Genomic DNA, 27,226 nt, shown 5'->3' with positions numbered 1-27,226 from the left:
TTGCTCACCATTAGACTAGCTTTTTAATTCCAGATTTATGAATTAAATTCAAATTTTGCCATTTGCTGGGGTGGGATTCAAACCCATGACCCCAGAGCACTAGCCTGGGCCTCTGGATTACTAGTCCAGTGACATTACCACTACACCACCTCCTCCTAACTGCTGCCATTGAAGCTCACAGGGTTACTTTAGCAGCTCACAATGCTGACATGGAAGCTCAGATGGTTACAATCTTTGCTTTGGGGGGAGGGGGTGGCGGCGGGCCCTGTTGAAAGGAGCATCACATCAGTCCTCCACTCTGTTCTGCAGCAGAGCTCTCAGAGTGCTATTGCATCACCCCAAAGAGTGGCGTTGGCTCCACGGGATAGGCCCCTGCTGTTCTTTCTCAGGATGACAGCACTTCTACTCCCCTTGCAGCCACTCCACCAGTGTCATTGTATGTGCCACACAGCCAGCCGACCTAAACTGCTGTAACCTCGGACAATTTGCTGCAGTCTGCTGCTGGGCCTTCTAGGCCCAGAGCTGTTCGAGGTTCCCCTCCAAGGCCATCTGAAACGTCCTCAATGGAAACTCCGCAGAAACTCAACCTCCAAAGCTCTTCATAGGAGCATCAGAATAGGAAAACAAACATACAAGACAGGCAATAAGGACTTGCACAAGGGTGACGAGTTAGATTTTCATCATTACTGATATGATTTGTCTGATCAATTTGTTTTTTCTTGTGGATTTGGTGTTGGTGTTTGACTTTGTACTTAAAATAGAAACATAGAAAATAGGAGCAGGAGTAGGCCATTCGGCCCTCCGGGCCTGCTCCGCCATTCAAAAGCGGTCATGACTGATCATCTAATTCAATACCCTGTTCCCAGCTTTTCCCCCATATTCCTTGATCCCTTTGGCATTCCCGTTTATGCTTTCCAGGTGTTCTGCTATCTCATCCTTTATAATAGACTCTAGCATTTTCCCCACTACTGATGTAAGGCTCATGGGTCTGTAGTTCCCTGTTTTTTCTCTCCCTCTTTTTTTAAATAGTGGGGTTACATTTTCCTCCCTCCAATCTGTAGGAACTGTCCCAGAGTCTATAGAATTTTGGAAGATGACCACCAATGCATCCACTATTTCCAGGACCACTTCCTTTAGTACTCTGGGATGTAGATTATCAGGCCCTGGGGATTTGTCAGCCTTTAACCCCATTAATTTCCATAACACTATTTTTTTTTACTAATACTGATTTCCTTCAGTTCCTCCCTCTCATTAGACCTTTGGTTCTCTAACATTTCTGGGAGGTTATTTGTGTCCTCCTTTGTGAAGACAGAACCAAAGTATATATTTAATTATTCTGCCATTTCTTTGTTCCCCATTATAATTTCCCCTTTTTCTGACTGTAGGGGCCTACATTTGTAAAGAGGGCACAGAAGACTGGCACAGAAGGAAAGAGTATCCTGCTGCCAGGATAGCAGGCTCAGACCTGCCTGATGCATTGCCTGGTATAAAGTGAGTGATGAAAGATACCGAAGGTATGCAAGCTGAAGAAAGTTTTTGAATGTAGACTATTGAATGTAAACTGGGAGGATAGGGTAGTGGACAACTCCTGACTTAATGAAAGGGTCAGAGAACAAACTATCAATGTACAGCACAGGTAAAATCATTTAGGGGAAGGAACCCTCCATGTACTATGGTGTGAAACTTTAAATGATTTTTCATGTTGTGCATGAAGGAAGTCTTCCTCTCAATGGGAAACCAGAGAGCCATGAACACATGGAAGACCAATCAATGCTGAGAAGTTCCACAGTACCAGACCCTTTCAAGGGTTTGTGGGATGTCCAATGCAATACTAAATGAATCAGCAAAGTGTTAAAGAGCAGAGTTTCTGTAACATGAGAAACAAGGTCTTTGGAGGGCAGCTATGTTGAAAACTATTCTGCCACTGGTAGATGGACGCAGAAATTTCAAGGTGATGGATAATTTCAGGATTAACTTCCATAACCTGAGGAAGTGCTGCTACAAGACCAGTAGTAGCCAGAGTTACATGGGGAAAAATGAGACAACATAAATGTATTGTTTCAAAACTTTGTACAAGCTATGGCTCCAATCTCAAGTTCTCCAAAGTGTAACTATTACTCAACACACTTCTCCATTTGAGTTTCCCAAATAAGCATCACTCATTCTGCACTAGTCACATTGTATATGATGATTCATGTCTAAACTTCCTGACAGTGATCTATCTGCAAAATGCATTTTCTCAGTTCCCAACAGCTCTCAAAAGATTACAATACTTACAGATGAGGGAAGCAATCGATCCATCTTAATTCATCCATCAAGTTTCTGTGTGAAGAAGAATCACTTGAGGTCAGTCCTAAAGTTACCCTTTACTAGATCTAACTTTAATAGCCTTTGTCTACTCTGGTAATATGCCAGAGTAGCATTTATCATACTATTTGCTGTCTGGTATATATTCAGATTGTCTCAGAAGCGTCCTTTCCAGGCTGAAGCACAAGGGAGAGCTTTAACCTTCCCTCACCCCACTGCAGCCCTGATGTTGAAATGTGTTGGGGCACTTGCCCATTCTGAGCAGGAATCTGTTAACTGTCAGTCAACTGCAAGCAGATCACAGGCTGGGTATTAATTAGATACTGTGTGTGACTGGGAGAACAACTGACCAGTTGAAACTGATTAGTATCTGAAAGGTATTTATAGGATGTATACCGGTGAGAGCAGAGCTGAGCAAGCTGGTAACAGTGTGGGATATGGCACTGAGGGAGAAGGAGACGCTTAGCAAATTAACCAAAGATCAAAAGCTAAATTATTTACCCTTTTAACACTTGATTATATGGTACATTAAGGAGCTACTAAACAAAACATCAAAATTAATAAATAAGACATGGGGATAAAAACCTAACATTAAGTAATAAAAATTTAAAAACAACAGATGCCAATAAGATAATGAAGTAGGCCAATATAAGTAAACAGCCCAATAAAAATTATATAAATGAAATGAAATAAAATTACATCCATCAGATAGTTAAGATGTAGTATTAAAGATGAATAAGTTAGCTCTAGAAAGAAAGAATAGGTGATGGTAACACAGGCAGGTGTGGAGTCTACACAATGTGGGAATTTATGAACTGTAAGGCTGTCCTGGAAGAACACCTCTGTGGGGAATGCCAATGGCCTAGAGGTTTGACCGCACAGTACCTGTTGCTTGGGCGCGCACTTGTTACATGATGGTATAGGCAAAATAATTAACACACAAAGCCCATGCCCAAAACAGGCATTATATATTCAAATAAGGTGCCTGACTCCTGTTTGAGGCCTCTCTGCAATCTTGGTTTATCCTGAGGCAGCCAGCATTCAGGAAAATCAGATCTGCATGCAGCCTAACTGATGGTCCTTCATGGAACTTTTGCAGGCCTCGAATAAAAGTTTAAGATATACTTACCTGAACATGAAGCCAGTCTTCTCGACCCCTGAATTAAAGCCACTGCTGTGGCCAGCACCTCCCCCAACACCCCTCCCCCATCGCAACTTTGACCTTCCTGACCCTGGCCTCTGTTCTCCATGATCACTCCTGACCGAAATCAGAGTTCTCTTCACAGGCTAGCTGCCTGGGGTCCCCTACTAGATGTCCATGTTTCAATGGCTCAATGATAAACAGTCCCAAAGCCCAAATTCTCATGCAGCTCAGGCCAATCTATTCATGCACGGAGAATGACCCTGATACCCAGTGCATGCCCATTTTTGGGCCTGCTTGAATTTCCAGGCTTGAATTTTCAATCACTGTGGTGCAGAGTCATATGAACATACGAATTAGTAGCAGAAGTAGGCCATTCAGCCCCTCGAGCCTGCTCCGCCATTCAATAAGATCATGGCTGATCTGTTTGTGTCTCGAATTCCACACTCCCATCTACCCCTGATAACCTTTGATTCCCTTGCCTAACAAGAATCTATCTACCTCTGCCTTAAAAATATTCAATGTCCCCACCTCCGCCACCTTCTGAGGCAGAGAGTTCCAAAGTTGCACAACCCGCTGAGAGAAAAAAGTTCTCCTCGACTCTGTCCTAAAAGGGCAACCCCTAATTTTAAAACAGTACCCCCTCGATCTGGACTCACCCACAATAGGAAACATCCCCTCCACATTCACCCTGTCATGACTGTTCAGGATCTATATACTTCAATCAAGTCTCCCTCACTCTTCTAAACTCCAGTGAAAACAAGCCCAGTCTGTCCAAACTTTCCTCATAAGACAACCCACTCATTCCAAGTATCAATCTAGTAAACCTCCTCTGAACCGCCTCCAACGCATTTACATCCTTCCTTAACTAAGGAGACCAAAACTGCACACACTGTTTGAGATGTGGTCTCACCAATGCCCTGTATAACTGAAGCATCACATCCTTACTTTTATTTTCAATTCCTCTCGTAATAAAGGATAGCATTCCATTAGCTTCCTTTATTACTTGCTGTACCTGCATACTAACTTTTTGTGACTCATGCACTAGAACATCTAGATCCCTCAGGATTGTAAAATGCACATGCCACTCCATTATTTAAAAAATGGAGGGAGAAACCAGGAAACTACAGACCTGTCAGTTTAACATCAGTGGTGGGAAGTTACTAGCATCTATCATTGGGATAACTGAGCATTTGGACAAGTATGAACTGATCAGAGAGAAACAACTTGGATTTGTGCAGGTCAGGTCTGACTAATCTAGTTATAATTTTTTAAGGAGGTCCTTAACATGGTGGGTAGGGGAGTGTCTGTGGATGTTGTCTATATGGACTTCCAGAAGGCAGCTGATAAAATTGAGGAAGTAATGCTTCAGTTGTACAGAGCCTTGGTCAGATGCTAACAGGAGTACTACATTCTAATTTTGGACACCAAATCTTTCTTAAGCTATATTGGCCGAAGAGGGAACACAGGACAGATTCACACAAACATTACCAGGGCTTAAAGGGTTAAGTTATGAGGACCGTGTGCGTAATGTTGGCTTGTATTCCCTGGAGTTTAGAAGATAGAGGAGTGGTTAAACTGATGTGTGTAGCATGATAAAAGGATTCAATCAGGTAAATAAAGACAAGTCATTTCATCTGATGGGACTCAATCCAGAATAACAGCACAATTTCAAAATGAGAGTCGTAGAGAAATACAGCACTGAAACAGGCCCTTCGGCCCACTGAGTCTGTGCCGACCATCAACCACCTATTTATACTAATCCTACATTAATCCCATTTTCCCTACCACATCCCCACCATTCTCCTACCACCTACCTACACTAGGGGCAATTTACAATGGCCAATTTACCTATCAACCTGCAAGTCTTTGGCTGTGGGAGGAAACCAGAGCACCCGGCGGAAACCCACACAGTCACAGGGAGAACTTATAAACTCCACACAGTCAGTACCTAGAACTGAACCCGGGTCACTAGAGCTATGAGGCTGTGGTGCTAACCACTGCATCACTGTGCCACCCACATTTGCTGCTCCCCTAGCCAAGCTGTGGGTGGCACAATTAGAGCTGAATAGTTCAGGAGTGAAGTCAGGGAGTATCTTTTCACACAAAAGGTAGTGAAAATCAGGAACTCTCTCCCTTAGGAGACTGTGGATGCTGGGTCAATTGGACTGATTTTTGTGGTGTAAGGGTATCAAGAGATGTGAATCAAAGGCAGGTAATTGGTAATGAAGTGCAGATCTAATTGAATAGTGGTGCAGTCTCGGGGACTATTCCTGTTCCTATCCCACAAGGAAACTTTGGGCCTCTTCCCCCTCTCATGACATGCTGATGTTGCAATGCAAGCTGTGACCTTGGTCATCGAATGTTGCTTCATGGTGGCTTCCACAGGTGTGCTCATCAAGGTGACCACCAGCTCCACTTTGGAAAGGATGGGCTCCAGTCTCTGCACAAAGCCATCTGTCAAGATAGACGTGGACTCCTCCATGCTGCTTGACATTATGTGCAAGCTTTCTAGCAGGTTTCCCAAGGCACCAATTCATGCTGTATGCCACTCAGCCTTCTTCTGTAACCTGGTCCATCAACGTTGTCACCTGAATCCTCTGCAGCAGAACTATGGTGCGGCCTCATCCTCCATTGAGTTGGCACCTGTGGTGTCCTTTTGCCTCTGCCCTGACTTTTACACACAAGTGAATGGTGTCTCACCATGTACAGATCCCTCCTCTATCCTAGTCTCTAAAATATGCGATAGTCTCAGTGCTGGTGGCTGCAAGTACATCTTCATCATCGATCTCTTCATCCACTGGCTGAGGAGCTTCTACTTCTTAGGGGATCTGAAATGAGAAAGGGACAAGGATTAGGTTGTGGTGAGTGGAGAGGAGAGGGGAAGAAACGTGGGCTACACAATCTGCAGCTTGTGAGTCAGAAGAGATTGTGGGATGAGGAAGAAGTGGGAAGAGAGGAGGATTGAAATTTTTAAAATTCTTTCATGAGGTGTGGGCATCGCTGGCAAGGCCAACATTGATTGCCCATGACAACTGAATGGCTTGCTCGGCCATTTCAGAGGGCAGTTAAGAGTCAACTACATTGCTGTAGGTCTGGAGTCACATGTAGGCCAGACCAGGTAAGGACAGCAGATTTCCCTAAAGAACATTCATGAACCTGATGGATTTTTACAATAATCAATGATAGTAACTGAGACTCGCATTGAATACCAGATTTTTATTAATTAATTGAATTTAAATTCCACCAGCTGCCATGGTGGGATTTGAACCCATGTCTCCAGGACATGTGCCTGGGCCTCTGGATTACTAGTTCAGTGATATTACCACTACACCACCATTTCCCTGATCATGGCTCCTTTCTTTGTTGCCTGTGACCATGGCTTCTATGATGTTCCTTCTCATGATTGCCAGGACTGTCTCCTCCACAAGGGGTTAATACATGCAGTCGCAATTATCCTCCTCCAGATTCTTGCTGCTGCCCCCTATTATGAGCCACCTTCTCCTTCAAGAAAGAGGCAAGTATTTTAATGAGTGTCTTGTAATATGTTTGAGTGATGTAGCTGTCGTGGTTGAATAGCTACCAGTGTGTGTGAACTGTGAGTTGTGTGGGTGAGACTTGTAACTGTGCTAACATAGAAACATAGAAAATAGGAGCAGGAGTAAACCATTCGGCCCTTCAGGCCTGCTCCGCCATTCAAAAAAGATCATGGCTGATGGCCTAATTCAGTACCCTGTTCCCGCTTTCTCCCCATATGCCTTGATCCCTTTAGCATTAAGAAATATATCTATCTACCTCTTGAATATATTTAATGACTTTGCCTCCACTGCCTTCTGCGGTAAAGAATTCCATAGGTTCACCACCATCTGAGTGAAGAAATTTCTCCACATCTCACTTCTAAATGACATACCCCGTATCCTAAGACTGTGACACATGGTTCTGGACTCCCCAGCCATCGGGAACATCCTCCCTGCATCTACCCTGTCTAGTCCTGTTAGAATTTTAGAGGTTGCTATGAGATCCCCTCTCATTCTTCTAAACTCTAGTGAATATAGGCCTAGTCGACCCAATCTCTCCTTATACACCAATCCTGCCATCCCAGGAATCAGCCTAGTAAATCTTTGCACCCCCTCCATGACAAGAACATCCTTCCTCAGATAAGGAGACCAAAACTGCACACAATACTCCAGGATGTGGTCTCACTAAGGCCTTGTATAACTGCAGTAAGACATCCTTGATGCTGTATTCAAATCCTCTTGTAATGAAGGCCAACATGCTAGTCACCTTCCTAACTGCATGCTACACCTGTTTGCTTGCTTTCAGCGACTGGTGTACAAGAACACCCAGGTCTCGTTGCACCTCCCCCTTTCCCCATCTATCACCATTCAGATAATAATCTGTCTATCTGTTTTTACAGCCAAAGTGGATAACCTCACATTTATCCACGTTATACTGCATCTGCCCACTCTCCCAACTTGTCCAAATCACTTTGGACCCTCTTTGCATCCTCCTCACAGCTCACATTCCCCCACAGCTTTGTGTCGTCTGCAAACTTGGAAATGTTACATTTAGTTCCCTCATCCAAGTCATTAATATATATTGTGAATAGCTGGGGCCCAAGCACTAATCCCTGCAGTACCCCACTAGTCGCTGCCTGCCACCCGGAAAAAGACCCATTTATTCCTACTCTCTGTTTCCTGTCTGTCAACCAATTCTCCATCCATGCCAGTATATTACCTCCAATCTCATGTGCTGTAATTTTTCACATTAAGCTCTTATGTGGGACCTTATCAAAAGCCTTCTGAAAATTCAAATACACCACATCCACTGGTTCTCCCTTATCTATTCTACTAGTTACATCCTCAAAAAACTCCAGTAGATTTGTTAAGCATGATTTCTCTTTTGTAAACACATGCTGACTTTGCCCAATCCCATTTACGCTTTCCAGGTGTTCTGCTATCACGTCTTTTATAATAGACTCTGGCATTTTCTCCACTACTGATGTAAGGCTAATTGGTCTGTAATTCCCTGTTTTTTCTCTCCCTCTTTTTTTAAATAGTGGGGTTACTTTTGCCACCCTCCAATCTGTAGGAACTACTCCAGAGTCTATAAAATTTTGGAAGATGACCACCAATGCATCCACTATTTCCAGGGCCACTTCCTTTAGTACTCTGGGATATAGATTATCAGGGCCTGGGGATTTGTCAGCCTTTAACCCCATTAATTTCCATAGCACTTTTTTTTACTAATACTGATTTCCTTCAGTTCCTCCCTCTCATTAGACCCTCGGTTCCCTAACATTTCTGAGATGTTATTTGTGTCCTCCTTTGTGAAGACAGAACCAAAGTATGTGTTTAATTGTTCTGCCATTTCTTTGTTCCCCATTATAATTTCCCCCGTTTCTGACTGTAGGGGCCTACATTTGTCTTCACTAATCTTTATCTCTTCACATATTTATAGAGGCTTTTACAGTCCGTTTTTATGTTCCCTGCAAGTTTACTCTCATACTCTATTTTCCCCCACTTAATCAACCTCTTTGTCCTCCTTTGCTGAATTCTAAACTGCTCCCAATCCTCAGACTTGCTGCTTTTTCTGGCAATTTTATATGCCTCCTCTTTGGATCTAATACTATCCTTAATTTCTTCTGTAAGCCACAGTTGAGCCACCTTTCCGGTTTTATTTTTGTGCCAGACAGGAATGAATAATTGTTGTAATTCATGCACCCATTCTTTAAATATTATCCATTGTCTAACCACCGTCAACCCTTTCAGTAAAGTTCCCCAATCTACCATGGGCCAACTCGCACCTCATACCTTCATAGTTTCCTTTATTTAGATTTAGGACCCTTGTTTCAGATTCAACTATTTCACTCTCCATCTTAATAAAGAATTCTATCATGTTATGGTCGCTTCTCCCGAAGGGACCCCACACAAGAAGATTGTTAATTAATCCTTTCTCATTGCATAATACCCAGTCTAGGATAGCTTGTTCTCTAGCTGGTTCCTCAACGTATTGGTCTAAAAAACTGTCATGTACACACTCCTGGAAATCCTCCTCACAGTATTATTGCTAATTTGGTTTGATCAATCTATATGTATATTAAGGTCACCCATGATTACAGTTGTATCCTTATTGTTTAATTCTATACCTTACATCTCCACTCCTGTTTGGATGCCTATAGACAACCCCCACCAATGTTTTCTGCCCCGTGGTATTTATTAGCTCCACCCATACAGATTCCACATCATGATTTTCTGAGCCAATATCCTTCCTCACTATTGCATTGATTTCCTCCTTTACTAACAACACTACCCCTCCTCCTTTCCCTTTTTGCCTGTCCTTCCTAAATATTGAATAGCCCTGGATGTTCAGTACCCATCCTTGGTCACCCTGCTGCCATGTCTCCGTAATTGTTACTATATCATAACCGTTTATATCTATTTGCGCTGTTAATTCATCTACCTTATTGTGAATTCTCCGCGCATTAAGACAACAATGCCTTTAGACTTGTCTTTTTAACATTGTTAGTCATCTTAGCTTTATTTTGTACTATGGCCCCATTTGTTTCTCGCCCTTGATTTTTCTGCCTTCTACTGTTGCTTCTTATCTTTCTGTCTTTCATTTCTATCCTTGTTTCCCCGTCCTCTGTCTCCCTGCTCAGATTCCCATCCTCCTGCCATTCTAGTTTAAACCCTCCCCGACAGGACTAGCAAACACCTCCCCCACCCCCCACTGAGGAAATTGGTCCCGGCCCTGCCCAGATGCAACCCATCCAGCATACACTGGTCCCACCTTACCCAGAACCGGTTCCAATGTCCCAGAAATCTGAATCCCTCCCCCCTACACCATTTCTCCAGCCACATATTCATCTGATTTATCCTGCTATGTCTGCTCTCGATAGCACGTGGCAGTGGTAGTAATCCTGAGATTACTATCTTTGAGGTCCTACTTTTTAATTTATGTTCTAACTCCCTATATTCAGCTTGTAGGACCTCATCCCTTTTCTCCCCTATGTCGTTGGTACCGATATATACCACGACAACTGGTTGTGCACCCTCCCCCATCAGAATGCCCTGCAGCCGCTCAGAGACATCCTTGACCTTTGCACCAGGGAGACAACATACCATCTTGGAGTCCCTTTTGTGGCTGCAGAAACGCCTGTCTATTCCCCTTATGATTGAATCCCCTATCACTATAGCCCTGCCACTCTTCTTCCTGCCCTCCTGTGCAGCAGAGCCACCCATGGTGCCATGAACTTGGCTCTTGCTGCTTTCCCCTGAGCCATCTCCCCCAACAGTATCCAAAGCAGTATATCTGTTAGAGAGGGGGATGGCCACAGGGGACTCCTGCACTGCCTGCCTTCCTCTACTCTGCCTGGTGGTCACCCATTCCCTTTCTGCCTTTGCAGCATTTGCTTGCAGTGTGACCACCTCGCTAAACGTGCCATCCACGACAATCTCAGCATCGCGGATGCTCCACAGTGAATCCACCCGCAGGTCCAGCTCCGTAGTGCGGGTAGCCAGTAGCTGCAGACGGATACACTTCCTGCACACATGATCGTCAGGGACAATGCAAGTGTCCCTGATTTCCCACATAGCGCAAGAGGAGCATATCATGGGTGCAAGATCTCCTGCCATGACTTATCTTTAGATTACTCAGTTACTCCCTTTAATGAAAAAATACTAATTTACGCTAGGGGCCTTGTTCCACTCCAAACACTACCCACTACAATCTAAAGTCCTCACCTGTACTTTTGAAGCTACTGATAAATCCTACTAAAAATCAATACAGTTCACTAGTTAAAATAAACCTTACTCAAAAAAAAGCTACTCACTTGTTCCTTATTATTAAGCTATTTACACACACACCCTAACACTGTTCTCCTAACTCAGCTATTTAGAGTTATTCCCTAACAGCAGTTACTCACCAACCAATCAACTTGCAGCCTTCCTGTCACGTTACTGTTCCCTTTGTTTTCAAACACCAGCGTGCCTGTACTCCTCTCCACTGCTGTCCGGGAAGGTAAGTGATCTAGGCAGTGATCCTCGGGCTCTATTTATCCGCTCCTCGCTCCGTGTTCTTCCCGCAGGTCTGCTCCTCTCCACTGCTGTCCGGGAAGGTAAGTGATCTAGGCCGCGATCCTCGGACTCTATTTATCCGCAGCTCGCTCCGTGTTCTTCCCGCCGGTCTGCTCCTCTCCTAGAAGGTAAGTCAAGTGTGAGGGAGTAATGTAAAGCATATGAATTGAAGTGTTCAGTACTGATTGATAGAGATTGTTGATAGGTGGGGAATGGGGCTGTTGTGAATTGAACAGTTGGAAAGGCTAGTTGGTCGTTTGTGCCATTTGAAAATCGAACTTACATTGACAACTCTTGTCAGAATTTCTAATTTCTTTCTGCACAGCATTCATGTTCATGAAGTTATACTCCTGTCATTGACCTCCTCTACTACTTCCTCCCACTGCAAGAACACAAGAACACAAGAAATAGGAGCAGAAGTAGACCATATGGCCCATCGAGCCTGCTCGGCCATTCAATACGATCATGGCTGATCTTGGGCTTTAATTCCACTTTCCCGCCTGCTCCCTATATCCCTTGATTCCCTGTGAGAACAAAAATCTATCTATCCCAGCCTTAAATGTATTCAATGATGGAGCATCCACAACCCTATGGGGTAGAGAATTCCAAAGATTCACAACCCTTTGATTGAAGTAATTTCTCCTCATCTCAGTCCTGAATGCTCGGCCCCTTATCATGAGCCTTTGTCCCCGTGTTCTAGATTCCCCTAGCAGTGGAAACAATCTCTCAGCTTCCACCCTATCAAGCCCTTTCAGAATATTATATGTCTCAATTAGATCGCCTCTCATTCTTCTAAACTGCAGAGAATATAGGCCCAATTTACTCAGCCACTCATCCCAGGGACCAACTTAGTAAATCTTTGCTGCACTGCCTCCAGTGCAAGTATATCCTTTCTTAAATATGAAGACCAAAACTGCACCAGGTGCGGTCTCATCAAAGCCCTGTACAGTTTTAGTAAGATTTCTTTAATCCTGTACGCCAATCCCCTTGCAATAAAGGCCAACATGCCATTTGCCTTCCTAATAGCCTGCTGCACCTGCATGTTAACTTTGTGCATTCCCTGTACCATACCCCCAAGTGTCTCTGAACATCAACACTTACCAGTTTCACACCTTTTAAAAAATATTCTGTTTTCTATTTTTACCACCAAAGTGAACAACTTCACACTTCCCCACATTATACTCCATTTGCCGTCTTGTTGCCCACTCACTTAGTCTGTCTATATCTCTTTACAGCCTCTCTATGTTCTCCCCACAGCTTACCTTTCCACCAAGCTCTGTATCATCAGTAAACTTAAATACTCTGTCTCTCTGTCTCTTCATCTAAGTCATGAATATAGAGTGTAAATAGCTGAGGCCCCAGCAATGATCCTTGTGGCATCCCATTATTCACTGCCTCCAACTTGAAAATGCCCCATTTATGCTCACTCTCTGCTTCCTGTCTGTTAACCAATCCTCTATCCACGCTAATATATTACCCTCAACACCATTAGGCATTACCTTGCCTATTAATCTTTTATGTGGCACCTTTTATAGAATGCCTTTTGAAAATCCAGGTATATTACATCTACTGGTTCCCCTTTATCTACCCTACTAGTTACATCCTCAAAAAACACTAATAAATTTGTCAAACAGGTCTCCACATTTAAGAAAGGGTATACTTGCACTGGAGACAGTGCAGCAAAGATTTACTAAGTTGGTCCCTGGAATGAGGGGGTTGTTCTAATCATACTATGCTTTTCCAAGTGCACTGTTCAGACTTCTTTAATAATAGTTTCCAGCATCTTCCCAAAGACTGATGTTAGACTAACTGGCCTGTAGCTCCCTGTTTTCTCTCTACCTCCTTTCCTGAAAAGCAGTGTAACATTTGCCAACTTCCAATCTGATGGGACCATTGCTGAATCTAAGGAATTCTGGAAAATCATAGCGAGCGCATCCACTATCTCTGCAGTTATCTCTTTTAGAACCCTAGGGTGTAGGCCATCTGGTCCCGGGGACTTGTCAGATTTTAGTCACTCAAGTTTCTCCAATACTTTTTCTCGGCTAATATCAATATCCTTAATTTCCTCACTCTTTTTACCCTCCTCATAATATGTCTTGAGAGCCACCTGCCTCCCTTCAGATACAGTACATACCTTCTCTGCATCAGGCCTCCGGCATAACATCAGAGAACCTCGGTGCCCGCTCACTCACAGGTTCAGCCATTCGTCAAAGGTCGGATTCAATACACAAACAACTCCCCCCACATTAAGCCATGATGCACCTCCCATTTAAGAGATGCAGGCTGCCTGTAAGTAGTATTGCCCACTCATGACATCAGGACCGCTCCTGAAGCCACTGAACAGCGCAGGTGGTGCTGGCTGCACCCAGCAATCACTTAAAACAACAGGCAGCACAAATTTAAGGTGCCACCTGCAGTGCAATGATCGGGCACAGGTTAATCATGCACCACGATCCCCATGCCTGTTTTTGGGAGGTATCCGATTTAACACCCCTTTTCCCAAGTCTTCTTTTTAAGTTTTATGCTCAATACATTTTGACATAAAACCCAATATTCCATGAATCAATGATGTCATGTCACTGAGCAGATAATGGGCAAAACTTTCAAATTCTGCATGGGGGCAAAACGAGCTTTTTTCTTCATTCGTTCATGGGATGTGGGCATCGCTGGCCAGGCCAGCGTTTATTGCCCATCCCTAATTACACTTGAGAAGGTGGTGGTGAGCTGCCTTCTGGAACCGCTGCAGTTCTTGGAGTGCAAGTGGACCAACAGTGCTGTTAGGAAGGGAGTTCCAGGATTTTGAACCAGTGGCAGTGAAGGAATGGCGATATAGTTCCAAGTCAGGCTGATGTCTGGCTAGGAGGGGATCTTGCAGGTGGTGGTGCTCCCATGCATCTTCTGCCGTTGTCCTTCTAGGTGGTGGAGGTTGTGGGTTTGGAAGGCTCTGTCGAAGGAGGTTTGGTGAATTGCTGCAGTGCATCTTGTAAATGGTACACACTGCTGCGACTGTGGTCGGTGGTCATACAGTTTTAGAGCCATAGACATATACAGCACAGAAACAGGCCGTTCAGCCCATCATGTCTGTGCTGGCTATTTATTCTAATCCCATTTTCCAGCACTTGGCCTGTAGCCTTGTATGCTATGGCGTATCAAGTGCTCATCTAAATACTTCTTAAATGTTGTGAGGCTTTGTGCCTCAACCGCCCCTGCAGGCAGTGTGTTCCAGTTTCCAACTACCCTCTGGGTGAAAAGATTTTTCCTCAAATCCTCTCCAAACCTCCTGCACCTTACCTTAAATCTATGCCCCCTGGTTATTGACCCCTCCGCTAAGGGAAAAAGTTTCTTCCTAGCTAACCTATCAATGCCCCTCATAATTTTGTATACCTCAATCATGTCCCCCCTCAGCCTTCTCTGCTCTAAGGAAAACAGCACCAGACTTTTCAGTCTCTCTTCATAGCTGAAATGCTCCAGCCCAGGCAACATCCTGGTGAATCTCCTCTGCACTCTCTCCAGTGCAATCACATCCTTCCTATAGTGTGGTGCCCAGAACTGTACACAGTACTCCAGCTGTGGCCTAACTAGCATTTTATACAGCTCCATCATAACATCCCTGCTCTTATATTTTATGCCTCGGTTAAAAAAGGCAAGTATCCCATATGCCTTCCTAACCACCTTATCTACCTGTGCTGCTGCCTTCAGTGATCTATGGACAAGTACATCAAGGTCCCTCTGACCCTCTGTACTTCCTAGAGTCCTACCATCCATTGTATATTCCCTTGCCTTGTTAGTCTTCCCAAAATGCATCACCTCACACTTCTCAGGATTAAATTCCATTCGCCACTGTACCGCCCATCTTACCAGCCCATCTATATCGTCCTGTAATCTAAGGCTTTCCTCCTCACTATTTATGACACCATCAATCTTTGTGCCATCTGCGAACTTACTGATCATGCGTCCTATATTCATATCTAAATCATTAATGTACACTACAAACAGCAAGGGTCCCAGCACCGATCCCTGCGGTATACCACTAGTCACAGGATTCCACGCGCAAAAACAACCAGTATGAGTGGTGGAGGGAGTGAATGTTGAAGGTGGTGGATGGGGTGCCATTCGACGCACTGCTTTGTCCTGGATGGTGTCGAGCTTCTTGAGTGCTGTTGGAGCTGCATCCATCCAGGCAAATGGAGATTATTCCATCACACTCCTGACTTGGGCTTTGCAGATGGTGGACAGGCACTGGGGAGATAGGAGGTGAGTGACTCACCACATAATTCTTAGCTCTGACCTGCTCTTGTAGCCACAGTACTTACATGGCTGCTCCAGTTTAGTTTCTGGTCAATGGTGACCCCCAGGATGTTGATAGTGGGGGATTCAGCAATGGAATGTCAAGGGGAGATGGTTAGATTCTCTCTTGTTTGAGGTAGTCATTGTCTGGCACTTGTTTGGCATGAATGCTACTTGCCACTTATCAGCCCAAGCCTGGATGTTGTCCAGGTCTTGCTGCTTCTGGACACGGGCTGCTTCATTATCTGAGGAGTTGCGAAAGGGGCTGAACATTGTGCAATCATCAGCGAACATCCCCACTTCTGATTATGATGGAGGGATGGTCATTGATGAAGCAGCTGTTGCGGATTAATTGCCAATTATACACCCGCTGGAATTTCCTTTCCATTCAGGTCAATTGCCCAAATATAGGGTATCTAAAAGCATATTCTGTTTCTCAAATAGTATGAGAATGTCTAGCTGCTGCGGATGTGGAGAAAAAATATGTAGAAATATAAGGGGAGTTTCCATGAATGTCAAGCATCTATTTTGACCAAAGAATTTCCCTGTGTAATGACGATTTGGCACAGTTTCCACTTCCTTTTTCATAGAACTGAACCATCCAACAGGAGGGCAACAAAACCCTCTGGTCTCCATCAGAGCACCTTCTGTATTTTATCAACCTTTAGAGCAAGTAACTGGGGATATAAGAAAATAACCTTTAACTGAATTTTTACTTGTACTGTTTTACCAAAAGTATGCTAGTTAAAAAAGTTTATTTTTCCTCCACAGTCTATCATGCAGACCAATATACCACCAACCAGAAAATCCATGGTCCTGAGCTCATTCAAACCCTCCAAGGACCCGTTATATTATTATGCTGACTATGATTATGATTCAAACTCATCGGTGAATTATGATGATTTTGTTTTGTTGTGTGAGAATTTTCATGTTGGCTTATTTGGAGCCATGTTTACCTCAGTCTTTTATAGCCTGGCCTTTATTTTTAGCTTGGTTGGAAATACTCTAGTTTTGTGGATCCTGGTGAGGTTCGAGAAGCTGAGGAGTATAACAGACATCTTTATTCTGAATCTGGTCATCTCCGATTTACTTTTTGCCCTCTCACTTCCATTCTGGGCTGTGGAACATACATCTGGATGGATCTTTGGCAAAGCCATGTGCAAAATAATGAGTTCAGTTTTCTTCATTGGCTATTACAGTGGGATCATGCTGCTGACATTAATGACTGTCGACCGCTATTTTGCAGTGGTTCATCCTCTGTATGCTGTCAGAACCAGGAGGATCTGTTACGCCATGGTACTCAGTTTCGTCGTTTGGGGAATTAGTATCGCAGCAACAGTCCCTGAGATAATCTTCTCTGATATTGTAGTTAGTGGGGATCAAAGCCTCACCTGTGAAAGTAACTACCCAACTGAGAGTGCACATATATGGCGACTGTTAGGATGTTATCAGCAAAATTTCTTGTTCTTTTTAATCCCCTTTGGTGTTATTGTGTTCTGTTATTGTAGAATTCTCGCAACTGTCATTAGGTGTAAAGCAAGGCAGAAGCACAAAACAGTGAAAGTTATCTTCTGTATTGTGGTGGTGTTCTTTGTGTGTTGGGCACCTTACAATGTGGTCATCTTCCTGCTGTCTTTGATCGAATTCCAGGTCCCAGCGTTCTTAACCTGCGAGATAAGGAATCACCTGATTTATGCGTTTTTCATTTCTCGGAACTTTGCTTATTGCCACTGCTGTCTCAATCCCATCTTTTATGCTTTTGTGGGTACAAAGTTCAGGAAACATTTAATCCGGCTAATGATTAATTGGTTCCCCTGTGTGAAAATCTGCAACGAAGTGAGCAGCTGCAGCACCACCAAACACAACAGCTCGCAGAATTGTTCAGCTATCGACCTGCCCCTTCAATCAGTGTTTGAAAGGTAGGGCCAAAAAGCTGCTGGAATTTAATGGCCTGTTTGGGGCAGAGCCTCCACCCGTCCCAAACACGGCCATCAGATGTAGGAGGGGGCAAGACTGGGGACTCTGAATGTTGGAGTTCACCTGCCTTGGGCCTTCACTGGAATCCGGCAGATGGTTGCTAAGACGTGACTGCTGAGCTGGGACTTACTTCTCTGACAGTGGCAGGAGTGCGGCTCAACAGGGGATCCACACACCATGATCAAGGATCTGGCCCTGCAAGGATCTGGAAGAGAAACATTCCTAGCAATTTACAAAGGGGCATTGAATTTTATTCCGAGGAGGAGGCCTGACTTGCAATCCAACCCGCCCCTCAGCTCAGCTCAGCTCAGCTCAGCTCAGCTCCCCTCCGTTGGTCTTTCCAGGACCTCAAAAATGATTGGCGCTTGAGCAGCATCCCTAGTGGTATGGACACCCTTCATTTATAGAGAAATTAGGGAACCAACTTGGGCCTCAGAATGTTTGCCAGGGTTGGCAACAGAGATTCCTCACTGCAGAATCCAAGGATAAGTATCTAGATTGCTGGTCCATGGATTTACAGCCCCCCCACCCCACCCCGTGACATTGCAGGAAGGAACGAGAGAGTCTGACAATCCCCTCTCACCAGAAGGGGTCGGTCTGACAATACCCCCCTCACCAGATTGGAACTGGCTGACTATACCATCCTCCCTAGAATGGGTAGGCCCAACAATCCCCCCTTCCCCAGAATGGGTCAGGTCAACAATCCCCTCCCTCTCCAGAATGGTCAGGACCAACAATAGCATCCTCACAAAGCACTATTCCTAACAACTGAGTACTGTCTGATTATAACTTTGTGTGTATTGTGACATAGGTTTCTATTATATGCACTTTAAATGAAATTATATTAAACTTTACATGAAAAATGCTTGCTATAAAAGAATGAATTTGCTACACTTCAGCAAAAGCAATACCTGAAATTATAGAAAGCTATAAGGTGTTAAATTGTGCTAAATTTTCTGAGTCAGTGCCAGCAACACATGACCTCGTTCACTGACACTGCATTGTGGATAATCATGGGCACACTGAGCACGGTTTTCCGATATATGCTGGCAGCGTTGAGATATCCCTCTGAAGTATTCAACGCAGAAAATTTAAATGATTATATCAATGTAAATCATTTTATTAAAAGTCTTACTTGTAGAAATGGAATTCAATAAAATAAGAATCTGAAAATTAATTCAGTATTGGACTATAATGTGAAATGAAAATCACTCAAGAAAAGTGAGAAGTAAAAAACCCTATACAAAGGCTTGAATCTGCAAGAGTAGACAGGTAAGTGTCTACATTCTAATTGCTGTTTTGGTGGATTTAAACAGGTTTTACCAATAAGAGAAAATCAAGTTGCAAGAGGCCAATGGAGTGAGACAACAGATAAGGTCTATTAGTCTAATGTTAGATGTGGGGAAGGTGTTAAAATCTGTTATTAGGGATGCAGTGACTGAATATTTGGACAAGTATAAGTTGATCAGTGAGAGTCAACATGGATTGAGAAAGGGAGACAAACTGTCTCACAAAACTAGTTGAATCTTTTGAAGATGTAACAAATGTTGTAGTTAGGAAGTGCTTATAAATGTTTTTATATGGACTTCCAGAAGGCATTCAACAAGGTTCCAGATAAGAGACTGTTAACAAAAATGAAAGCACATTAAATCCAAGGCAATCTATTTGCCTGGATATGGAATTGGTTAGGAGGTAGGAGATAGGGAGTAGGGATCATGAGTGTGTACTCAAATTGGCAATGTGTGGGGGATGTGTACTGAGGCCTCAGGTTTTCACTACATTTATCAATGACTGTGATGAAGGATTAGAGAGGCATATAGCTAAGATTGCTGACAATACTAAATAAGTTGGCACAGTGAATAGTGTAAATGGGAGCAGAAAGTTGCAATGAATAGGTTAGGTCAGTAGGTAAAATTGGTGCAAATGGGGCTCTGTGTGAGAAAGTGTGAAGGCATCTATTTTGGATGTAAGAAAGATAGATGAGTGTATTTTCTAAGCAGTGAAAAGTGAGAAACCATGGAGGATCAGAGAGAGATTTAGAGGTCCAAGTACAGAAATCACTAAAAACTAATTTATAGGTACAAAAAAAAAATTAAAGGCTAATGGATTGTTGGTCTTTTCCTCGAGGACTGTAATACAAAGAGGTGGAAGTTACATAACAGTTATATAAAGCTCTGTTTAGACCCCATTTAGAGTGCTGTATTCAGTTCTGGGAACTGGACATGAAGAAGGATATACTAGCCTTGCAAATTCACCAGATCATACTGGAGATAAAACGGTTAAATTATGAGGCCAGATTGTTATCGACTAGGGTCGTATTCCCTTGAGTATAGAAGATTAAGGGGTGATCTAATTGAAGTATTTAAGATGATTAAAGGATTTAATAGAGTAGACAGAGAAATGAATTCCTCTCGTGGGAGAATCCAGATTAAGTCAGCTCAACTTTATAATTAGAGTTAGGCTATTCGGGGCTGATGTCAGAAAGTACTTCTTCACTAAGGATAGTGGAAATCTGGAACTCTCTCCTTCAAAAGCTGTTGCGGTTAAGTCAAATGAAAATCTGAAAACTAAGTTTGATAGATTGATTGGGCAGGAGGTCAGTTAGCTTGATGGCTAGAGTGTGTGCAGAATAATGCCAATAGTGCAGCTTCGATCCCCATCCCAGCTGAGATAGTTCTTGGGGCCTGTTTCCTCATCTTGCCTCAGAGTGATATTCTGGCATGAGTCATGATTAGCAACCCTCAGACAACGAGGACACTACATAGAAAGAGGATCCAAAGCAATTAGATAAAGATGAGCCATAATTTAACTGGTGGATCAGCCTTGAGAGGCTGAATGGCCTACTCCTATCCTATGTTTCTGTGTAAATGATTTTAATACTGAAGTGTTGTGATGAGGTTAGGTCACCTATTCAGTTTCTGAATCCTTTGAGGGCATTTATCGTGGCTGCCTAGTATAAACCTTATGGAACTTGAATAATTTGCAAGTTTGTGGAAACAATGACAAATACAAGTATAAGAAAAAAATCTCCAGGTAGACTCTCTCAAGCTAAAATTACTGAGCTGGAGATTTAATTGGAAACAAATGGGACAGAACAGTGCAAGGAGTTGGTGGGAGTGAGTGCTGCACAGCCTAGAATTCAATGGTGGGACAGAGGAAAAAAAGTGAACTGGAAATTTCTCAACCTTTCCATTAAATTAGCAGCACCATACGCTGGCAAATTAGGGAACTTCCCCCTGCCCCAGAGAGCTCGCTGATGTTGATCGTGTAGGTGGGTGCAATCCCAGCATAATTGCCTTGATCATTGGACCCATCATGTTTTGGCTCCCATGTCTTACTTCCCTGAAATGTCCATAGGGAGTACGAGACCTTTCACACCTCCTTTCCTTTCATGCAAGTATTTCTTAACTCACGGTCTAACATGGAGTGAAAGATTCATATGTATTAGTTTGTCTCCTGCAACTGTGCGGATTCCTTTTCTGGAAATCTTCTGAAGGACAATTAGGGATGGGCAATAAATGCTGGCCTTGCCAGTGACACTCATATCCTGTGAATGAATAAATTAAAAGTTTACTGGCACCTGAGTGGCATTTCATATGATAAGCAAACATCTGTCATGCACTGTACATTCTCAGTAAAGGAGAAGGATAGCCCCTAGCTAGACATAAATCTGCCACTGGTGGAGGAACCCCAAGCCTTGAGCCATTCAGTTCATAGAAAAAGGAAACCCTGGAACTGCTGGGCAGGCATTTGAGGAAAGAAGTGGAAGATGGGCAAGTAGGTGGAGAAGGGCCAGCTTGAAATTGGCCAGTAAATTCCGCTCTTCATAGGGCCAAATTTTCCCATCCTTTCTTAAAGTCAGGCACCAGACAGGTACAGCATTCACTAGGTGCACAGCATCTGTGGAGGCCACAGGTTGACCAAAAATTTTGCTATAGGTAGTTAGCATATCCCTCCTCGGATGCAGTCCTAAAAACCTGGTATGACTTTGCACTGAAAATGAAAGGTGGAGAAAAGGGTGAAGATGTAGGGCATAGGCCCTGAAACCTGAAAATTGTGCTGGAACAAGAACAACAACTTTCTCTTTGGGTTGAACCTGTGTCCCTTTACATACTAACATATGAATTAGGAGCAGGAGTAGGCCACTCGGCCCCTCAAGCCTGCTCCATCATGCAATAAGTTCATGGCTGAACTGATTACTCCACATTCCCACCTACCCCTGATAACCTTTCACCCCCTTGCTTATCAAGAATCTATCTACCTCTGCCTTAAAAATATTAAAAATCTCTGTTTACACTGCCTTTTGAAGAAGAGAATTCCAAAGACTCACGACCCTCTGAGAGAAAAAATTTCTCCTCATCTCTGTCTTAAATGGGTGAACCCTTATTTTTAAACAGTGACCCCTAGTTCTAGATTCTCCCACAAGAGGAAACATCCTTTCCACATCCACCCTGTCAAGACCCCTCAGGATCTTATATGTTTCAATCAAAAGTCGCCTCTTACTCTTCTAATTTCCAGCAGATACAACCTAGCCTGAGCAGTCTTTCCTCATAAGACAGCCCGCCCATTCCAGGTATTAGTCTAGTACTTCTTTGAACTGCTTCCAACACAGTTACATCCATCCTTAAATAAGGAGACCAATACTGTACACAGTACTCCAGATGTGTCGCACCAATTCCCTGTATAACTGAAACATAACCTCCCTGCTTTTGTACTCAATTCAATAAACAATAACATTCTATTAACTTTCCTAATTACATGCTGTACCTGCATACTAACCTTTTGAGATTTATGCACTAGGACACCCAGATCCCTCTGCAATCTCTCACCATTTAGATAATATGCTTCTTTTTTATTCTTCCTGCCAAAATGGACAATTTCACATTCCCCCACATTATACTCCATTTGCCAGATCTTTGCCCACTCACTTAACCTATCTACATCCCTTTGTAGCCTCATGTCTTCTTCACAACTTACTTTCCTAACTATCTTTGTGTCATCAGCAAATTTAGCAATCTTATCTTCAGTCCCTTCATCTAAGTCATTTATATAAATTGTAAAAAGTTGAGGCCCCAGCACAGATCCCTGTTGCACACCACTCGTTAGACCTAGCCAACCAGAAAATGACCCACTTATGCATACTCTCTGTTTCCTGTTAGCTAGCCAATCTTCTATCCATGCCAAAATGTTACCCCCACACCATGAGCTTTTATTTTCCACAATAACCTTTGATGTGGCACCTTATCAAATGCAGCCATTTGAGTGGCGCAGTGGTTAACACTACAGCCTTATAGCTCCAGCAACCCAGGTTCAGTTCTGGGTACTGCCTGTGCAGAGTTTGCAAGTTCTCCCGGGTGCTCCAGTTTCCTCCCACAGCCAAAGACTTGCAGGTTGATAGGTAAATTGGCCATTGTAAATTGCTCCTAGTGTAGGTAGGTGGTAGGAGAAAGGTGGGGATGTGGTATGGAATATGGGATTCATGTAGGATTAGTATAAATGGGTGGTTGTTGATTGGCACAGACTCAATGGGCTGAAGGGCCTGTTTCAATGCTGTATCTCTCTACATCCACTGGTTCCCCTTTATCCATAGCACATTATAAATTGCCCCTAGTAAAGGTAGGTGGTAGGGGAATTGAGGGAAGGTGGGGATGTAGTAGGAATATGGGATTAATGTAGGATTAGTATAAATGGGTGGTTGATGGTCGGCACAGACTTGGTGGGTCGAAGGGCCTGTTTCAGTGCTGTATCTCTAAATAAATAAATGTAACTCCCTCCAAGAACTCTAATAATCTGGTTAAACATGATTTCCATGTTGACTCTGCCTGATTACCTTGAATTTTTCTAAGTGCCCTGCTATAACGTCTTTAATAATAGCTTCTAACATTTTCCCTAAGACAGATGTTAAGCTAACTGGCTTGTAGTTTCCTGCTTTCTGTCTCCCTCCCTTTTTGAATAAAGGAGTTACATTCGCTATTTTCCAATCTAATGGAACCTTCCCTGAATTTAGGGAATTTTGGAAAATTAAGACCAACGCATCAACTATCTCACTAGCCACTTCTTTTAAGATCCTAGGATGAAGTCCATCAGGACCTGGGGACTTGTCAGCCTGCAGCTCCAACAATTTGTTCAGTACCACCTCTCTAGTGATTGTAATTTTCTTGATTTCCTCCCTCCCTTCCATTTCCTGACTTACAGCTAATACTGGGATGTTATTTGTATCCTCAATAGTGAAGACTGATGCAAAATACCTGTTCAATTCATCTGCCCTCTCCTTATTATCCATTATTAATTCCCCAGACCCACTTTCTATAGGACCAACGCTCATTTTGTTAACTCTTTTCTTTTTATAATATCTATAGAAACTCTTCCTGTCTTTATATTTCTAGTTAGTTTTCTCTCGTACTCTAATTTTTCCTTCCTTATCAATCTTTTTGTCATTGATGTTTTTTATAATCTGTCAATCTTCTGACCTGCCATCCATCTTTGCGTAAATATATGCTTTTTCTTTAAGTTTGATACAATCCTTAAATTTTTTAGTTAACCATGGATGGTGGAGTTTTTCTTTCACGTTGGAATGTATCTGTTCTGTGTATTCTGAAATATCCCCTTAAATGTCTGCCACTGCATCTCTATTGACCTATCCTTTAACCTAATTTGCCAGTTTACTTTAGCTAGCTCTGCTTTCATGCCCTCATAATTGCCATTATTTAAGTTTAAAATACTAGTCTTGGATCCACTCTTCTCTCCCTCAAACTGAATGTAAAATTCAATCATATTATGATCGCTGGTACCCTAGGGGCACCTTAACTATGAGGTCATTAATTAATCCTATCTCGTTGCGCAATATCAGATATAGTATAGCCTGCTCTCTATTTGGCGCCAGAATGTACTGTTCCAAGAAATTATCCTGAAAACATTCTATATACTCCTTATCTAGGCTACCTGTGCCCATCTGAATTTTCAAGTCGAGATGTAGGTTAAAATCCCCCATGATTATTGCTGTATCTTTCTTCCTTTATACCCCATTATTTCTTCCTTTATACCCCATCCTACAGTGTGGTTAATGTTAGGTGGCCTGTACACCACTCCCACAAGTGACTTCTTGCCTTCACGATTTCTCATCTCTACCCAAACTTCTTCTACATCCTAGTTTCCTGAACTTAGGTCATCCCTCATTATTGCACTAATACCATCACTAATTAACAGAGCCACCCCTCCACTTTTTCCGAGCTTCCTGTCTTTCCTAAATGCCATGTACCCTTCAATATTCAGGTCCCAATCTATGTCATCCTGCAGCCATGTCTCTGTAATGCCTATCAGATTGTACTCAATTATTTCTATTTGCACTCTCAGTTCATCTGTTTTGTTTTGAATGCTATGTGCATTCAGATACAGAGCCTTTAGTTTTGTCCTTTTATTATTTTTGTAACCTCTAGCCTTATCTGTTGATTTACTCTTAGATTTGTATGCTCTGTCCCTTCCTGTCACAGTTTGTTTATCATTTCCCATATTAATACCTTTCTCCTTTGCCTTGTCTGTACTCCTTGATTTACTATATCTTCCCAAATTTGATCCCTTGCCCCCCTCTAACCTGAGGGAAATCCAGGCAAAAGCTCCATCACCAGTTTTTTGGGGAGTCCCTTGTTTTTGGGATCTACATCAAAGGGTGTACGGGAAAGTGAAGCGTGTTGGTTGAGTATGCCTCATTTGCATTGTAAGATTGGGCCCATGCTTATTACAGATGCTTGTCAGTTACACCCATCTGAGCAGCCTCCAGAAACCTGGGGCCGTGCAGTGGGAACAGACAATGTCTCTTCCTCCTTTCATGTTCTCTGCACTCAAGAATTGAGTCACAGTAAAGGACAAGGTAGTAGAGAAATTGGATAAGATTAAGAGGGGGTACTTAAAAGGTTGGCATTACTCAATGTAGAGAGGTTACCTAGTCCAGATGTGATGTATCCTAGGTTCTTGAGGAAGATAGTCACATTGTGATAGTGGTCACAATTTCAAATCCTCCTTAGATATGAATAAAACGGATAAACCCGCCAACTACAGGCCAGTCAGTCTATTATTGGTGGGGGAGATATTTAAAGACAATAATCTGGGATGAACTAAATTGTCACTTGGAAAAATATAAGCCCATAAATGATGGTCAATATGGATTTTTTTTTAAAGGAAATCATGTTTGCTTGATTGATGAAGGAACAAGGAGGGTTGATGAATGCAGTACAGTTGATGTTGTGTATATGGACTTTCAAAAGGCATTTGATAAAGAACCATATAATAGACTTGTTAGAAAAATGGAAGCCCATGGGATTATAGGAACAATGGCAGTGTGGGTACAAAATTGGCTAAGAGATGGAAAGCGAAGAGTGGTGGTGAACTGTTGCTCTAGACCTTTTTATCATTCTTTCACAGGATGTGTGCATCGCTGGCTAGGCCAGCATTTATTCCCCATCCCTAATTGCCCTTGGGAAGGTGGTGGTGAGCAGCCTTCTTGAACCACTACAGTCCATGTGGTGTAGGTACACCTACAGTGCTGTTAGGATGGGCATTCCAGGATTTTGACCCAGCGACAGTGAAGGAACAGCAATATAGTTCCAAGTCAGGATGGTGTACAGCTTGGAGGGGAACTTGCAGGTGGTGGTGTTCTCATGCATCTGCCGTCCTTGTCCTTCTAGGTGGTATTTGGCTTGGTTCTCACTTGAAGAATTCACCTTGCACCCTCTTTTTTTTGTTTGATCATAATCTCTATCTCCTTCGTCATCCAAAGAGTCCTGTTTTTGGCTCCCCTATCTTTCACCCTTGTTGGAATGTGCCTAGCCTGTACCTGAAGCATCTTTTCCTTAAAGATAACCCACGGTTCCATTACAGTTTCTCCTGTCAGTCTTTGGTTCCATTTTACCTTGGCTAGATCCCTTCTCATTGCATTGAAATTAGTCCTTTTCCAATTTAGGATTTCTACCTCCAATCGTTACTTGCTTCTCTGCATTAGTGGCCGAAACCTTATGATACAATGATCATCTTACCCAAGGGCTCCCCCACAGACACTTGGTCCACTTCATTTCCTAGCACCAGATCCAACAATGCCTCTTTTCTAGTTGGGCTGAGAACGTACTGATCAAGGAAGTTCTCCTGAACACATTTCAGAAATTCCTCCTCCTCCTTATTCTTTACTCTAACGTTATCCCAATTGATATTTGAGTAATTAACATCCCCCAATATTACTATTCTATAGTTCTTGCACATCTCTGTGATTTCCCTTACTGCTGCTCAAAAGCAATCAGTGACATCACAGTACATTATATAGAATTGCCATGCAATTCACAGAATAGAAACTGCCCATTCAGCCCAAATGGTCCATGTCAGTGTTTATGCACCACACAAACTTCCTCCCACTCTATTTGCTTCATCACACACTATCAACGTATCTTTC

At 43.0% G+C, this 27,226-nt stretch overlaps 1 protein-coding gene across 1 annotated transcript; it reads left to right on the top strand.

Annotated features, from left to right (window-relative positions):
* Positions 1-2,185: 2,185 nt before the first annotated feature.
* Positions 2,186-18,952, top strand: LOC137382708 (chemokine XC receptor 1-like). Its single transcript, XM_068055028.1, has 2 exons — positions 2,186-2,346; positions 16,585-18,952. Exon 2 carries the CDS (start codon positions 16,591-16,593, stop codon positions 17,734-17,736), a length of 1,146 nt encoding a protein of 381 aa, XP_067911129.1. The 5' UTR covers positions 2,186-2,346; positions 16,585-16,590; the 3' UTR covers positions 17,737-18,952.
* Positions 18,953-27,226: the final 8,274 nt, after the last annotated feature.

This window comes from Heterodontus francisci, chromosome 2, assembly GCF_036365525.1.
Source record: "Heterodontus francisci isolate sHetFra1 chromosome 2, sHetFra1.hap1, whole genome shotgun sequence".
Taxonomy (NCBI): domain Eukaryota; kingdom Metazoa; phylum Chordata; class Chondrichthyes; order Heterodontiformes; family Heterodontidae; genus Heterodontus; species Heterodontus francisci.
This window is presented reverse-complemented; position numbering and strand designations above follow the sequence as displayed.